Source organism: Phaenicophaeus curvirostris, chromosome 9 (genome assembly GCF_032191515.1).
Source record: "Phaenicophaeus curvirostris isolate KB17595 chromosome 9, BPBGC_Pcur_1.0, whole genome shotgun sequence".
Taxonomy (NCBI): Eukaryota; Metazoa; Chordata; class Aves; order Cuculiformes; family Cuculidae; genus Phaenicophaeus; species Phaenicophaeus curvirostris.
Window position 1 is genome coordinate 21640851 of NC_091400.1, and position 17746 is coordinate 21658596.

The window sequence follows — 17746 nt, forward strand, 5'->3', positions numbered from 1 at the left end:
CTCTGATTTACTTATTCCCCAACATCAGACTGTTTTACTGGTAAAAACAAGATATGTATTAAGGTAGACTTAAAGCTGAACATTTAAGTTCTGTGTTGGAAATGAAGTTCACAAGTGATACTTGTGTGGCCTTTCACTTCTCCTGCATCATCCTCTGTCCTTAGCATCTGAACACTCTTCCCACTTTTGCCAAGGAGTTTCCAGGTGAATCCAGTCAGAGCTTTTGCTCTGGGGTTTAGGTACACATTCGTCTTCTGTCTGCTCTTTTCTGCTTTATCCCTAAAGCTAAGTTCGATCTCTGTACTTTCTGACGTATCCCCACCTTTCCCGTTTATTTTGGTCATCGTTCTAATTCACGTCTAATACCACTGCAGCTGTGATGACTTATGTTTCTAGTGTCTTTAGGAGTTTAGGCCTTGGCAGAGGTGTGGATGGTTTAAACATCTCTTAGTAAAACAAAACTGGGGTTTTTTTCAGTGGTTGGTGACTCCAAGTTCTTTGTTCATCGCTTTACTACAGCCTTATTTGTCCCTCAACCTGGACAGTCTTTGAGGACTGGTTGTAGGCCTGCCAGTATGCTCCTATTAAATTGATACAAGACATTAGTTAAGCATATAATCTTGCCAAATTCTTGATGTCTAGACAGTTTCTAATTCACACAGGTAATGGGCGTGGCAGCAAGTTGGTTTGCCTGGGCATGTTTCTGCAAGACACCTCCTTTTTCTTCCTGTATTTCCTGAGCTTTCTGGTTTTCAGTGATCATAAAGCACACAGGTAAATGTTAGCAAGTAGCAGCATCCAAGCAGCCCTTATTTACAGTGGTATTTTAGCAAAATGTTGTTTCTGAAGAGGATGGACAAGGCATTAGAGGTTCTATATATTATAAAACCTTCGTAGCTAGAACCTGGCTAACTTTGGTTAGACCAACTTGTGAAGGTCAAGTTTGAAACTGGGCTCTGGTGTTCTCTTCAAGTTGAAATGCAGTTAAGTATTCTTCATTTTCACCTGCCTAAAATCTATGATGTGATAATTTTAGACTATTGAAGACAAAATTTTAAAACAGCAATTAACTTAAAATTCTTTAGAAAAGGCATCTTCCTTTTCAATTTTATATAATCTCACACAAGGATCTCCCCACTTTTCTTTTATTCACGTAGTATCAGAAGAAATATTATTTGCATTGTGTATTTTAGGTGCCTGATTTTGCTAGGTGCACATAAATAGTTTTTCCAGGAATGGATTACCACCTTTGTAGATTGCATTACAAACAGACATACAAGATTGAAGACAGGAAGGGACGGTTCCATTCTGCTGCATGCTCGAGATTTAAACACACAAAATTAAATTGTTCTCTTTCATTTAAGTGGGGTGCTCTTGTCTCCTAGATCTTAAAAATAATGATTGGAAGTTTGATAGTCTTTTTGGGTTAAGAAGTCAGTGCAGGATACTGATTTATGATCGGAGATGGCGATGTGTTGTTGGTGCTAGATTGAATTCATGAGCTGAAGAATAAATAAAGAAGAAATTAAAATTCCAGGTTGTAGTGCCTGTACTTAGAGTGAAGACAAGGTTTGACTTTGCAACATACGGATATTAGCAGGCCATCGAATGTCAGATCCTGGACTGTCAGCTAGAAAATATACTGAAAGCTGTGGAATGAAGTGCATTTTTGCTACCATGTCATTCAACTGAGATAACACACGCTGCATAGAGGCTGAGGGCTACACCTCTTTTGGCCTTCCTTCTCCTCCTCCAACATGTATGCATCATGTATCTTAAAATATATCTGTCTGTGCATGTAGAATAATACTAGGTAGCTGTGGAAACTATGGAAGTGTGGCCATTTTTCTTCTTTCCCCAAGGGTAGATGTAATATGGGTTGCAGGGAAAAATAACAGAATAAACTAGGGATTATAGAATAAACAAGAGCTGTTGGATTATACTGTTATATATTAATGTTGGATTATATTTACAAATCAGTTCTGGATGGTAGCATCCTTCCTCACATAACCAGTGTCAGTTCTTTGCACTATGAAATAGCAACACTTGACAGAGAAATCCATTAATTCTTCATTGGTTGCAGCACCAGTACAGAGAAAAACATTAAACTCTGAGAGGTGAAGGGGCAGGGCTAAGCATCACTGCCTTATGACAACTCTTCCATTTGGGCATCACTTGTGTTTTCCGCCACATGTGTAGTGAACGTTTTTTGTTAGGTTCAAGTTTTGTAACTTTCAGTTTGCTAATCACTTATTCTTTTGATTTCATGTACATGGGATGAACATTTCTGAGCTATTTGATATTTGATATCACATTTGTCCTTTTTGCTGTCAATATAGTTTTTCTATTAGAAGAATTCCATATCAGTATTTTTAATGGATGAAGCCCTCATTAGAAATTGAGGGTAAGGCAATGTTAAGTTTAAAATTAATGGAATTGTTTATTGCAGTTTTGCCTTTGTGTTACCTGAAGCAAAGACTATTTGGTTTTATTTTCATTGTGAGTCCTTTCATCCACAGAGAATGGGGATTAGCCTTTGGCTAAAATAGTGCTTTTGGGCCCTTTCAGCATTCAGTGACTGTTTACTTATCCAGGTATAAATGGGTGAAACCACAGTTAAAGCTCCTGGCTGCAAGGTCAGCTACCTTTTTAAAATTCAACCTCATGAGCTCTGTTCAATTGAGGGCTTGCTGGTATGAGCCATTAACTGCCTGTTGCATGTACCCTTCCCTTGTTGTACACTGAGCTGCACACGAACCTCTGGTACTGTACAACAGACCCTCGGTTCATGCCATGCGAGGAACATAAGCAGTTTAACTTGTGATCAGTGGTCATATGATCCATTTACAGGGTGCAAACTCAGTCAAGTAGAACTAGTAAATCATTAAAAATTCACTCGACACCATTCCTGCTCAGTAAAACATCGCAATAATAATATTTTCTTGAAGTTGCCACTCCAACACTATTAGCAGCCTGGCTTGGTATAACAACAAGATTTTTCAATCCTAAATCTATTTTAAAAGTATAACTAGAGATTACTAGTTAAAAGCTGTAATGCATGGCAAAAAATAACTTCTTGGACTAAAATTGTCTCTGTGGAAGCTAAAACATAGGGTTATGCGCACTGTGAATGACGGTAGCTGCTATGCCTGTTGCATCAGGCCTCCTTCAGAAAAACGATTGAACACATCTCTGGTCAGAATATCATGTTAGAATATGGTTACATGGTGGCCTGAATAAAAAAAAGTTATGCAGAGGTCTCCAGCCCTGACCAAGTGGTATTTTACCAATTATCATGCAAGCCAACTGGTGCCTACCTGCAAGTGGAAGGTGTTTCTTCTGTTTGTCTTTAGCCAAAACGCATAGAAGTGAGACTGCTAAAAAATTACCATCTTTGGGTGCTCCTCTTCGGGATCGATATGAAAGAGCAACTATTGAGTATTTTATTTGCTACATAACTGGATGTTTGTCAGGTGCTCTCTTTGATGATGGCACTGCAAGAAACTAACTAATATTAAAAATATTATAATATTATAAACTCATGCTCTAAGGAGCTGAGCAGTGCTCTTTTTTTAAATAATGCTGTTGGAGCAATTATTTTGCAAAGTGTGGAACATTTAATGCATCAGTCTGTTTCTAATAATTTAATCTAAAGGCATGGGTAACAGAAAATGAGTTCTGACATGAATAGTCAAAATATGTCATCTTCTTTTTAACTTTGATACTTTATGCAGCCTATAGGTATGATATTAACCAAAAAATAATGCTAAGAGGTAGGTGCTGAAACCAAGGTCAAATACTGAAACAACAGAATGTTATGGACAGTCATCTTTTAGCATTTCTTTCAAAATTTCAGCAGTGTAACTGAAAATAAATCTTTCACTTCAACCTGAATGTCTGAAGGTATTCGCTGTAATATTTATTTCTGTTATTCCACACATAACTGGAACAGAGGAGTCAGAGATATGAAAGCTGACTCTGTTCACTTTGTTTCATGATATTGTCTGAGGATATGTGGTTATAGAACAATTAACTCGGTGTTCTAGAAAGTAGATCTAGATGTTAGCTTTTCTACCTCAATAACCCTTGTCCACTTCTGTATCAATAGATTAACAAATAAAAAGAATAGAAAACATTTAGATAAGCATTTTGGAGTGTAATTTATGTAAATTCATGGAGATACAGCCTGAAGGTTTTATTTTACCTCTTCTCACAAAACCGTTACTGCCAGCAGATGCCCTGGCAGTGGTGCAGTTTCTGTTGCTCTGAGAGATTAGTATTTGGGCTATGAGCTTAGGGCACTTCTTGGAGTGGAAGAAAGTGGTCAGAACATGATGTGGTTGACATTTTAGACCAGTGCTTCTATTCCTGTTTCATTGCCTTGATGGCTATGATGCAGTGGACTCCTCTCATTTTATTATGTTGATATAGCACTAAACTATGGAGCAGTAGGTATTTTTTCGTAGATCTGTTAGTATTTATTTCAGTTTGCTCATGACTGAAAGTGCTTTAAAAACCCATTAGACATTTGACAAATACATCAGATCGCACATACAAGCTACTTCAGCAAAATGATTCCTAGAAACACTAGGATGTATGTCATATTTGAGTTACTCATGTGACAGTTACTAATTGGAGTTGGGTTTGGTTTGTTTGTGGGTTGGGTTTGTGTGTGTGTTTAATGTCATTTTATGCCCTCTGGTATGTTCTGAAATTATTCTTTCATAGGTTAGCCTCCACAGTACCCACAAAAACTCAGAATTCAAACCTTTAATTTTAACTAGCTTTTCCACTGGCAGCTTTCCTTACATTCTGAAACCCTTCAAAAGCCACTGCTGAACATGAAGCTATCACATGAAGTTGATTTTATGTTTTCCCGGTCTCAAGCTACTTAGTGCAAATAAAATTTTGTGCCAGTCAGCCCGAGATGTGTTAGAGCACTGTTAAAGCCCAGCCTGTTAATTACAAATATTTTGCACTATTTGTGTGATGCCCAGATTTCTTGGAAATAGATTTCCTTCAGCAGTGTGTAGTTTTAAAGTACAGTCAACAAAATGTTGCTGAATAACAATTATGGGAAGAAGGAGAATGCACAAGCTATTGGAGTGAACGCTTTAATGCTGATGCTTTTTTTTCCTCTGATAAAAGCATCTCAGATAAGAGTGTATTCGAGTTATTGTAGCAATTAGTTTTTCTAAGATGTCTATCTATATGAAATGTTTCATGGTAGGGAAAAAAACCTGAACTCTGTAGTAGAATACAAACTTTATTACATTTTTAGACTACATTATCCTTGTCAGCTAGATTAAAGCATTCTCATAGTTTCTGTCCTATATTACCATAACAAGTGAGGAAATAATGTAGTGTTGTTACACAGAGCAGCTTATAAATTTTGACATAAGTGTGAGAGAAATCACTTGAAATGTGAAGCAACCAAGAGGAATAATTAGGAACAGCAGAATGATCTCAGTAATATGACAACAGTTTCTAAAGCACCCCACAGGATTGAAATCATCAGGTTTGCTTGACCTATATCTTTAATAATACAGCTCATTGCCCTTTTATTGAAGCTAGAGGGTAGGAGAGAGTATGAGCTTTATCATGTTTTAGGAGAAATTGCAAAAAGTTTATTTATTAACACAGCACAAAATGGCCCATTTCTATGATTACCAAACAGGGAAGCCAGTTGGGCCACAGTTCACCACACCGAACACTTTATAAGTCAGGCTTGACTGGCAAAAAATAGTATGTAACACTCAAAGAAGATAAATGGCTGCATTGGCAGAGGGAATAACCTTCTGTTTAATTAGAAAATAAGAGCTATATGGGACAATAAAAATGGTTACTGCTGCCCTCAGTCACTGTTTAATAAATATGATAGTGCTGAAGATAATGCTAAGTGTTATTTATTTGTGCAATATCATGGGCTCAGTAATTGCTCATGTTCTTGATAGTTACCCTGCATGTAGAATGAGTCCATTACACATTTGCTTTGTTTAATTCTTAAAAAGGGAAGAGGATTTTTAAAAACTTTAAAACTCTTTTTAAAAGCCAAGGATGTGAGATCATAGTTCATTCAGCTCTCAGTGGTGCTGTAACCAAAGTACTGGTTTTCTTAGCTTACCTTCAGGATAATTAAGCTTTGAAACTAATTGTTTCATACTTTTCAGGCTTGATTGTCCATCTGCCTCGGGTATGTCTCTACATCTGTGAGAGGAGAGTACAATTTGAATTTTTAGCTGTCCATTTCTGTAATCAGTATAGCTCTAAGGTATGATTTTAACATAGTTTTACCTTCTTTTGGCTTCATTTGGTGTTTTAAAAACTAAATCAGGTCCTCCAGGGCACGGTGTGGAAGACTGATGGTCTCAGTGAAGGCTTCTCTCTAAAGGGAATAGTTTTTACTAGTAAATCGAGCATCAAATTGTTTTACATGCGTATGTTTCAAAAGTTTCCTTTCTCTGTAGAGCATGTTATATTAGATATGGACGTTGTGGCTGGTTGCACATATTTAGGAACATACACATATTCATCAAATGCTTGGCAGAAAAGCAGGGCATGGGATGCATTTCACAATATGCTTTTGACAGGCTTGGTATCCCAGCCCTATTGCTTTTGGTTACAATCTTTCTATTTTGAATCTACAATAAGTACAGGGATTTGAAAAAGGATATAAAAGATTTTGCTTGGCTTTATCCAAAGGGAAAATTCAGAAGATGTTTCATCAACAAGTTTTAACCCCTCTTCCCTTCCCTACTCCTCCCCCCTCCCCAATGCAGGCTGTATGTCAAGAGGCAAACCAAACCAAACCCCCTTTTCTTCACACAGTTCACTTTAAGCTTCAAAAATCCTCCAAAATCCCCAATCTCCCTTTGCAGTCTGGTTCCCACTCTTCAGCTTTCCTCATCTCCCTATGAAAGAAAAAAAGCTCTTCTTTAAGGGACTGATAGGTTGTAGAGCAATGCTTAGCAACAACATTCCTGTGCCTTAAGTAGCTGCAAGCCCCTAGCTGAACCCTTTGATGTGACTGTCAGGGCAGATTTATTTTGTTTTAGCACATTGTCTACTTGTCCAGATGTATCAGGAGATAAAAAGGAGTCATGTTTACACTCTTTTGGGGAGGGGGAAGGGGGAAGGAGATATAATTAAATAGCATTTTTGATGAATCTCTGAGAGATCAAGATTCAGAACACAGGAATTGGCTGGAATATAGAGGAGAAATCCACTTGCCTGCCCTAACACCTGACACTGTAGAAAAATGAAGTGTAAAGCCATAGCACAAAGTGTTGATTTGGTTCTGCTGAAGCCTTTGACTTTGTGTTTTCTCATTTGCTGGTAGTTCATGAGAACCCTGAAAGGCCTATTAGAAAGTAGCAGTTGTGCACTGTAGGCTCTTTCATATGTGTCTTATTTAATAGATCTATTTGTCCAGGTTGAAAATTACTGTGTTTTTCTCTAGAATGTTAATGTTTTAGATCACATATCCCAGAACTTCTGGCTGTGCTAAGTGGCTGTCCATCAAGTAGTTAAAAAAAAAAAAAAAAAATTATCCTCAGTGATCTTAGATAAACAAATGTGCAATGTATGGCTGGCCTTGCTGAATTCTCCCAGAGAACAAATACCACAGATAAATCCATTTTTGTTTATTTGCTTTTAACTTGCACATTTAGCGACACCATTCAGAGCTCTATTAATAACCTGTGGTGTGCAATGACAATTCTGATTCCAGCATTCAGTGTGCTGTGGGGATGCCAAGTGAATCAAATGCTGGTTTTAATCTGCTGTTACAAAAGTTACTCTATTTGCATTTTAAATAGTTTACACTACAGCACCCCCTTCTGCTGACGAAGTAGTGTGACAAGAGAGTTTAGCTGCAATTCAGTTCTATTCCCACGTGACAGAGGGAAGATGCCTTGCAAGCATTTTTAATTTCATAATTGTTGTGCCTGTTAAGCAAGGAGATCAGTGCAACTCAACAACAGTCATCAAACTGCTGTTGTAATTTTTAGGGTCTAGCTTTCATTTCTTGCAGCACTGACCTTACTTCTGAAAAAAAATAAGGAAACGGGGAAGAGCGAAATGAATAGCAAAGCAAAATAAACCCACTAACACTGCAAACAGTGATGTTTGGTCAGTGAAACATATACATAGTTTTGCATTCCTCTAATTGTCAGTGAATATGTTTACATGTGATGATGTTGTGTTACTGCTTTAATGTATGGAACAGTCTCCAAGGTTTCTATCCAAAAAAAGCAATTAATCTTGCTGATTCTGTCTTCACTTTTAAGGAATCTACAGACAGAAGATTGGCAAAAACAAGTGTAGAAGTTCTGAATCACCTGTATTTCAAAATGCATGTCTATGAAAATTAATAGTTAATTGTATTTAAGTAATATTTATTTAAGTTCTGCATCTGTGTTTGTGGAACTTGTATACTGTTGCTATGCCATAGCATAGTGTAAACCTCAGTAAATCCTCATGCAGTGTTGTGTTTTGCGGTTGTGATATAATTGTGTTTCCCTTCACATCAGTGACTTACCTGTGCTTTTGCACCTTCCGTTGAAGCTGTATTGTCTAAGAACTCAATAATGTTTTTTCACTCTTCTAGAGTGTTGGGTGATGAGTGAAATGCAATAAATGGCATGGGTAGGCACAGGAAAAGGTTAGCATCTGCTGGAATCTAGAGGTTCATTTGTGGTTCACTTTACAAGGCGCCTCAAAGAATCGTTGTCTGTGACGACTCAAGCTTCTCTAGCAAGACTTGCAGAGGTTTCTGGTTTGCGGTATGACAGATTTATTTAAGTGGATATTTTTCCTGCACTTTATTTTACTGGACTGTAAACGCATTGAATCCTACATACTGTAAATGCAAAGCAGGTAGCGTGTGTGTTCCCAGAAGGCAAAGAAAGGAAAGATGCTGGTGAAGCAATATAACATAAAGTGCAAGTCTTGCCTGGACTTAGTTCCAATAACTCAGAGCAGGAATCAAGACCAGCAGATTTTCCTTTTTTGTTTTATACTTCTGGGGGTCTGTTATTGAAATTTCCTGATTTTCATTAATACCAGTCTAAAAGAAGAAAAAGCATTGAAAAAACCTCTTGTAGCGATCACTATGATGTAGCAACTTTAAATTTATTTTATAGTGTGATTTTAAATGGATTTATTCTTATTTAAAAACCTAAGCTTGAAGTTTTGCAGTGAATAGGTTGCTTGTTGGATTATATTAATGGATATTCCTTTCATTCACTGTCGTCTTGCTAGAACGTGTAGGTGCTTCTTTAGAGACAGATGCTGTTATCTACCATAATGAAAGATATCGAGCCACTTGAGCAGTGAGTTTAACTCATCACAAATGAAAATATTAGACTCTGGTATATGATTAGGGAGAGGTGGCAATAGTGAAGTTATTTTCCTTCAATTCATTAAACTGAATGGCGTGAGTGTCAGAATCTCTTGCATCCTTCTGCTTTTAAACGTAGGTAGCTAAGATAGGATTTTTAAAAAGAGCCAAACCAAATACCAAGCAATAAGTACCCCCCCCCTTTTTTTTTTCTACTGAGCTTGAAAAAATAGTGTTAAGAAGATGCTAAAATCCTTGGCTTTTGAGTGATACATGTTGAAAAGAATGGTCTTGGAAGTCAAAAAACCTAATGGGTGTTTTTGTATGCTGTATGTTACAGTAGAACAAATCAATTCAGGCTCCTTAGATGCAGTCATTGCCTTGTGATTATATTTGTGTAAAGTCTTGGAGCCTTTGATCAAAGAAAGGCATTTGTGACTAGGTCTAATCCCAGCTCTTTAGGGTGTTTAACTTGCGCAGGGAGGGAAGAGGTTGATAACAGCTGGGATTTAAATTTAGTTTTGCTGAACTTTTGTTTTGAAAGGATTTCTATTATACACTGCTTCCTTTTCCATACAGAAGATGGATCATTGAGTAAACCTAAAAGGGAAAGAGGATATGGGAGGAAATGGGTGGGGACTTGGAATTAATCTTCTGAGGAAAAATGTTTGATCAGCGGGCAAGAGAGGATGAAAACCTCTGATGTTGACAGCAGGCAACTTTCTGACTAGTGCGTGATTGACAACTTTGATGCTCCAGTGGGGAGCGAGTGTCCAGCCGTGTTCAGGCATCCTCTGTCTGTGGGTGGTAGTGTTAATAATGTGGCAACTGGAAAGATTAATTGTGGACAAGCAGCAGGATTACGAGGAGGGCTTCACAGGTCTAAAAGGAACAGTGGTAGGAAGGCCTCTGATCTGTCAGCCCAAAAGGAAATTAGTTAGGGCAGGCTGGAGCGGGCTTAAAAAAGGGGGAGCAAGGGGAAGATGGAGTAGGATATTAAAGCAAAATGAAGAGGATATTGAAAAGGGGTCATAAGGGGAGGGGGCCAATGTTCTTGAAAGGCCTTAATACACTACATCCTCTTACAGTACACGCGGAGTTCAGCTTGGTTTGCAGGGAACTGCAAAGTGACTTTTGGAGCTGCCACTTTAGGTAAAACCCGTTCCTTGTCTTCAAAATCAACCCAAGAATACAAATACACTCAAATTAAAAATTTCCCAAGATGTCTAAATGCAAAATACACAGGAGAACGTTTGCAACAGCTGTTTCTGCAAGTTCCTAGCTACTGCGTGTTTTGCTTCCCACCCTTTTTGGTAGAAGTAGGGATTTTGCCAATAAATTCTGTGTTACCATTAAAGAGGCCATTCATCATGCTTACTAATGTTATTAATCAAGATACACCACAGTACTCTTAAAATGAGATCATTTTGATAAATCATGTATGACATGAAAAGACTTTATTCCTTTTAAGTGCAATTTAGACTGTAATTTTTTTCCTCATTTATGATTCATGGGAGAAACATGGTTAAAATTCCCTTGCACATTTACACCTTATCTTCAGTAATAATTCAAACCTGCTCTTAGATGAAAATTCAAGGTCTGATTCACCAAAGCTGAATGCCAGCTCATTATTTTCTGGCATTCAGTAGTCCAAAAATAATGTCCATACATTAGGTGCTTTCCACAATAGCTGAATTTGGCTGCACACCAGACATATTGATTACACTCAATTAAGCCTAAATGCATAAGAATTATCTGATCTTAATTTACATTTTTGATCCAGTTGCACCCTCCTTTCAACCTTGCAATTTAACATTCAGTGACAACCAAAAGGTAATGTAAATTCAAGTGAGAAGTGATAATCTTTCTTACATGAGAATAAAGGAAATATATTCTGAAACACTTTGAATCTTCTTAAGTTTCACTACTTCTCTTAAATAAGCAAAACTCTCTCGCCTTTTCTTGTTAAAGGTCATTGAAATTGGAAGGCCAATCAAAATATAAGATCACTGTTCTCCTTGTCGTCCTAGAACTACAATAATTTGGCCTACTCTGTTAGCATTATCACATATGAAAATAGACTGATAAAATGTCCAGAATGAATGTTTGCTAAGTTCAAAGTCACACTCTTGATTATAGCTGAAGCACTTGTGTTATTTATTACGTTTAAGAACACCCCAAATAGGTTGCAGTGGTTTTTGCTAACATAGGTATAAATATTAGATAAAAATGTGTTTATTCTTGTGTTTAGAAATATCAAAAGGAAATGTCTAGTAGAGATGTCTGATTTGGGAAGCAGTGTCATTTAAATTTCGCTGTTACTCAAACCATGATTCAAAGGGGATTGGCTTGTCTGAATTACAGTTCCCCCCTCTACTTCCTTTCAGCAGCTGAAAGTGTTTGAAGGAGTGTGTGTGGTTGCCAAAAATAGCAGTGTGTTTGTATTTTTGAACTGTTGCTCTCTATGACTTTGTTTCGATGCAGCAGATGTACAGTATATCCTGATACGACACAGGATGTCCCCTTCCTAGTACCATCTAGATATTGGGGGGGTTGTGCCTTGAAAAGTGGAATTCAGGGATTAAACAAAAGAAACATTTCTTTCATCTGTTTGGATTCCCAGGCTCTTTAAAGCTACTTGCCAGTGTGTGGCTGAGTTAGTTTTCTTCTAATGTTACAAAGTGTTGTTCTCTTTTCTTTTTCCCTTCATGTTTTACTGTTTGTTTGCATACTAGGAAAACGTGCTTCACTCCCACAGCATACTAAAAATTAGGCATCGCAGGCTTACAAGGTCAGATTCCTGATGATTTTCTTTTAACCAAAAGAAACAAAGCCAAAGAAATCCCTTATCCCACCAGTACCTGCTTTTAAGTTCCTTTCTTGTCTCATGAATTCTCTTTATTATTAATAAGGAAAAAAACCCCACCTTAGGAAACAGGGTCCCTATATTTCCCTAGGAAATTCGTTCTAAGGAGATACTTCTATAAAAATAAATTAAAATGACATCTTAGTTCAGAATAATCAGCTTGTGTTTGTCTCCTTTATTAGGACTACTATTGTTACTATTGTTAATTTTCCTAACAATGGCTGCTGATGAAAGTCAGTCATTGTGAACTTTGTGACATTCAGTAAAGTATGAGAAGCACAATTTAAAGCATGAGATCTGGGTGATGCCCTTTTCCTTTGTTCCCACCTTCAACCCATACTCATCTGCCATGTTCTTCTCTCTCAGTACTGTGGTCAAACGCCTGAAAACAGACTTTAAATTAAATCATCATTTCTATGCTGGGTTAGGAGGTTGTCTCAATAAGCCTACAGAGATCAGACAAGTTGTGATATCAGTATGTGTTTATTTCGCCCTCTCTCTCTTAATTAAAGGGACTAATTGATGCTGGAGGTTTAGTAAAGGCAACTGCTAACTGGTAGTTAACTGTGCTTAGCTGTGGAGCAGGGGAATAAGGAAGTCCCATTTCAAGAAAAGCTGGCTCTCCACGCGAGCATGTCATGCCACCTGTTGGTGCTCTGGAAACTAACAGTGTATTGGAATTGGTTGCAAACTCCAGCTTGTCTGTATGAGACCTCCAGCCTAATTCACAGCTAGGCAGAAGAAGCCAAGACCTTTTGTAGCCTGCTATATAGACTGGTCCTGTCAGGACCCTGGGGGTGTGCAAAAAGTGCGTGGATAAGGCACTTCAGAAACATGGTTTATTAGGCATGGTGGGGTTGGACTGATGGTTGGATTAGATGATCTTAGAAGTGTCTTCCAACCTTAATGATTCTATGATTCTATGACATCTGAGATCCCAAGAGATCCAAAATAAGTCCTTAGCTTAAGTAGATGTTTATGCAGAGAAATCTTAAAATTATAATAAGCCATGTATCTCTTAAAGTGTGATTGATTTTAAGCACTTAGTGCATTTGAGACAGAATATGCTTATCAGGAAGATATTACTGTTTGTTTACATAAAAGGAAAAGTTTTTCAAAAGTAAGTATGAGTTGATCCTTTAGGTTGGAACTATACCACAGATTGTCCCATTAATCATATGCCTTTCTGGAGAAATGTTGTCAGTTTTAAAAAATGGATAATGCAGTGATTTTCTTCATTCTTAATTGTAGTTTCCCTGTGGATGTAGTAAAAGTCTTTTGAAATAAATCACACTTTCTTACTAAATCCGCATTTTGAGTTTGATAATGTGATATGTACTGTTGGGCTGATCACTGCTATGTTGCAGGATTGGTCTGAGATTTATTTGAATGTAAATCACCAAATGAGAAGCAATGAGTTTTCAAATTGCTAGGGCTATTGCTTACTGGATGACATTGACAGGTGTTAAAACTGTGATTAATGGAAATAAACAACAGAATCACAGAACATGAGAATTCTTGATAATTGTGGGTCAGGCTGAGAAAACTAGCATTGTGCTGTCCCCAAGAAGTTTGTCTCTTCGTGAAAGGGTTGTGAAGCATGGGAAGAGGCTGCCCAGGAAGTGGTGGTGTCTCTGTCCCTGGAGGTATTAAAAAGATGTGCAGACGTAGCACTTGGGGACATAGTTCAGTAGGCATGGTGGGGTTGAGCTGACAGCTGACTGGGTGAGCTTAGAGGTCTTTTCCAACCTTAATGATTCTATTAAATTAGTCACACTGAAAAGCTGAACATTTGAGATATTCCCATACTAGATGAGAAATATGTTGCAAAAGGAGAAACCTCAAACACTTAAAATCTTTCTGAGTTAACAGGTATAAGAGAATCCTTTGTGTCTTTAGCTCCATAGTATATAATATTTTCTTAATTATTTGGAGGTTTGCTACCACGTATCATTGTGTGCTCTATGATCTCTCTCTTTTGGATGATGTCTTGATTGAACTAAGATTTTTCTTGGTGTCATGATCTGAAGGTAATTTGGTATTCAATGTATTTAGCTAAGGAAATCTGCCTTGATATGCATGTGTGTATTGAAACAATTTTACTGACTCCATCTTTCCATCAGTGCATTTTGTATCTGTTGAACCCTTGTCAGGAAGAGACCAACATGCTAGTGTTTTTTCTGTATTGTGGAATTATCAGGTGTAATACAGTAATGGCTACTGCAGTTACTGATGTGTAGAGTTGTGTAAAGAATTTGTGGCATGCCTTAGAAAGCAGGGTAAATAATAGGATGCAAAGACAAGTTATACGACACAAATAGAAAAAATATCAACAAGTATTAAAGATATTCCATTATAGACAACAGAGCCACGGCTCACTCATTAACAGAAAGTAAAAATTTCCTGAATGATAAGCTTAGCTTTAATTATAATTACTCAAAATTCAGGTTGTGGGAGGGGATTTTGGCTCTTATTCTTTTATTTGGTTGGTGTTTTGTTTGTTTTCATTTGGTTCATTGTTGTTTGGGTTTTTTTCCTACTACAGCTTCTCCAGTTTCTGTAATTTTGATGAACATGGTTTGAAAATCTGCTACTCTCTTACAAAATAATTAGTGTAAAGTACAACAATTCTTAGCTCAAGTAAAACTTACAGGTTAATATGAAGACAGAGATACCTCAGTTTAGTAAATTTTTCATTATGTACATAACTTAGTCTGTGAGTACTCTATTGGCCTTGTAGTTTTATGCCTTGTACTATGATATACTGCAAAAGTTATATTATTGTAATCATAGAATGGTTTGGGTTGGAAGGGACCTTATCAAGCCCATCCAGTTCCAGCCACCTTGCAGCCACCTCCCACTGGATCAGGTTGCTCAAGACCCCATCCAAGGCCTTGAACACCTCCAAAGAGGGGACATCCACGACTTCCCTGGGCAACCTGTGCCAGTGCCTCATTGCCCTCATTGTGAAGAATTTCTTCCTAATGTCTAATCTAAATCTTCCCCTTTCCAGTCTAAAGCCATTCCCCATTGTCCTTTCAGTACACTCAGTTGTAAAAAGTTGCTCCCCAGCTTTCTTGTACGCCCTCTTCAGGTACTGGAAGGCTGCTGTAAGGTCTCCCTGGCACCTTCTCTTTTCCAGGCTGAAAAATGCTTGCAAGAATACAAGCTTCTCCTGTAATATTACTTAAGAATTTCATTACTGAGTTATTTGGTGACCTGTTCCTCTAAAACTGCAGCAACCACCCATTTTAACCAACTTTCCTCAAAGCTATTTGTATTTGTAGTTACTTTCCACTGCAACAAGAATTTCTGATGTGCATGTAACCAATACTTAAAGACATAACTCTCGCATGTCAGTGCTGTCACTGTGAAAATATTCCTGTGAACGTTAAGAGCAATACAATCTATAAAATCTCTTTGGAAAATAACTTAGGACCAAACATCAGGATGTGATAGGGAATACAAATAGTTGTCTTTCTGCTGGTGCACAGGTTTACTCAGAAACTTGATTCAGTGCAAAACAATCCAAACCCTGGATAATATTCCATAGAATTAAAGTTGCTCTAACGTGATGCTTAGCCCAAGGGTAATGAAAACTGTTCTATATTTGACAAGGTATTATATACTGTATGTAAAATAACAGCAAAATGCCAATAAACAAACCCTCCTGTTCTTGTTTTTCCTAAAATTGGAAATAAAGCTAAATTGCCCCTTCATTCCAATATCCTTTTTAGAGTCTCTTGAATTTTGTTCATTCAGTGGTATATTGCTGAAAAGGCAAAGTCTCTTCCAGTAATTTTAGGAAAAGCTATCATCAAGCTGTCAACAGTCTAAATTGAGATTAAAAGTACCAAAGAGAAGCCTTCGCTATTATCTGAGTCCCAAATAAGTACACTTGAATAGGCAGATAACATCTAGAGTGTACAGTATGAGGCCACTTATTCCTCCAGCTTTTGGAGTGACTTACAGAGATGAAGTCTTATGTTAAATAGTTAGTGACATTTTTCTTCTTGTGTTACCTGGAACAGCTAGGCCCGAAGAAAACAGATAGTTGCGAGCCCGTTGTACGAATTCTTTTCAGATTGTACATTTCTGGGGTTAGGGGGATCCGTTTCACCCTCTGAGACGAGGTGATGAAGAAATTCTTCACAATGAGGGTGGTGAGGCACTGGCCTGGGTTGCTCAGGGAAGTTGTTGCTGCCCCATCCCTGGAGGTGTTCAAACCAGGTTGGATGGGGCTTTGAGCAGCCTGGTCTGGTGGAAGGATGGTGGAATGCCACAATCATTTGCTCAAAATCATTTGCTTAGCTTTGAAAAGTATGGTACCTTGTCCCAGCTTTCTTTTTTCTGTCTCCTTTCTTACATGTGGACTCACTCATAGACTCCTTCTTGTAAATATTTATCTGCTTCACCAAGAGGGACATTTTTAACATTGCCCAAAAATTTTCTGAGAAAGATGGTAATTTTTCAAAGCTGTGAGCTGTATGAAAGTATTCTTTTTGTAATAATACCTAGTATCAGAGTGCAAACTCTGGTGAGTGAAGCTGCCTTGAACGATTGCAGGCAGTCTTAACAAAAACAAATCAATCCTCCACAGCTGGTGACTGTGCACCTGTAACCACATCACAGAACTCGGTTTGCAGGTGCATCCTCTTTGTGTAATCATTGACTTTCACTCAGAGACCTGGTAATATTTGTTTTTTTCACTCAGGCCTCCAGTGATGCTGCCTCCACCTCTCCAGAGACACACTATACACCTCTGCCTTCAGGATCCAGGGACCTCACCAATCACAGAGGTATGAACTGAACTTTTGGTATGAAGCGCTGCGAGGTGGTAAGCTTTGCTCTATGGCTGCCTCTGTGTTAGTTCCTGCTGCACTGGCACTTTACAGAGAACACTATGCCTTTCAAGCACTAGATGAGAAAACCATACCTGTCAAGACTACAGATTTTAACTCAAATTAAATAGGATTTAAAGGTAGTCTACTGGGAAGGCAAATAAATCTATGGATAATAACATTCAGTGATAGGGTTTTTGTGTATGAGAGAAGAACGTAAAGAGATTAGAGTATTTAACTATTTCTAAGTAGATGATTACAGGCAGCATTAGTAATTTTGAGGGAATTGGTAAACTTCCTAATATTTGTAAAGAGAGCGCTTTTTGGCAGTTTAACAATTCTAGGCTATAATTTTGCAATGTTAACACATTTTTATTGCAATAAAAAGGGATTCTTATCTGGTTTTAGACATGAAAGGTGGATCAGCGTTCAATTTCCTTTTTCACCAACCCTGAGATCTCACAAAGCACCTTGGGCAAATTCTCGAATTCCTTCTGCATATCTGGGGATGAGAATGCTCAGGGAGCAGGTGGAAAACTGGAGCAGTCAGGAAGGGCTCTTCAACCTTTGTTCTAAAAAGGAGAAGTTTATAAAGCCTGTGGCATTTTCCAGCTTAAAACAAGTGTAACAATACTTCTATTTATTTCCCGCATTGCACATTGATTTTGTGTTGATCATGTAAACCATTTGTGTAGAGGC

At 37.8% G+C, this 17746-nt stretch overlaps 1 protein-coding gene across 1 annotated transcript in view; it reads left to right on the forward strand.

Annotated features, from left to right (window-relative positions):
• The window catches only part of LRMDA (leucine rich melanocyte differentiation associated), a 607298-nt gene that overhangs the window by 489590 nt on the left and 99962 nt on the right, over nt 1-17746 (forward strand). The window contains exon 6 of the mRNA XM_069863479.1: nt 16921-17005. Coding sequence (XP_069719580.1) covers nt 16921-17005 — 85 coding nt within the window. The remainder of the gene's footprint in view (nt 1-16920; nt 17006-17746) is intronic.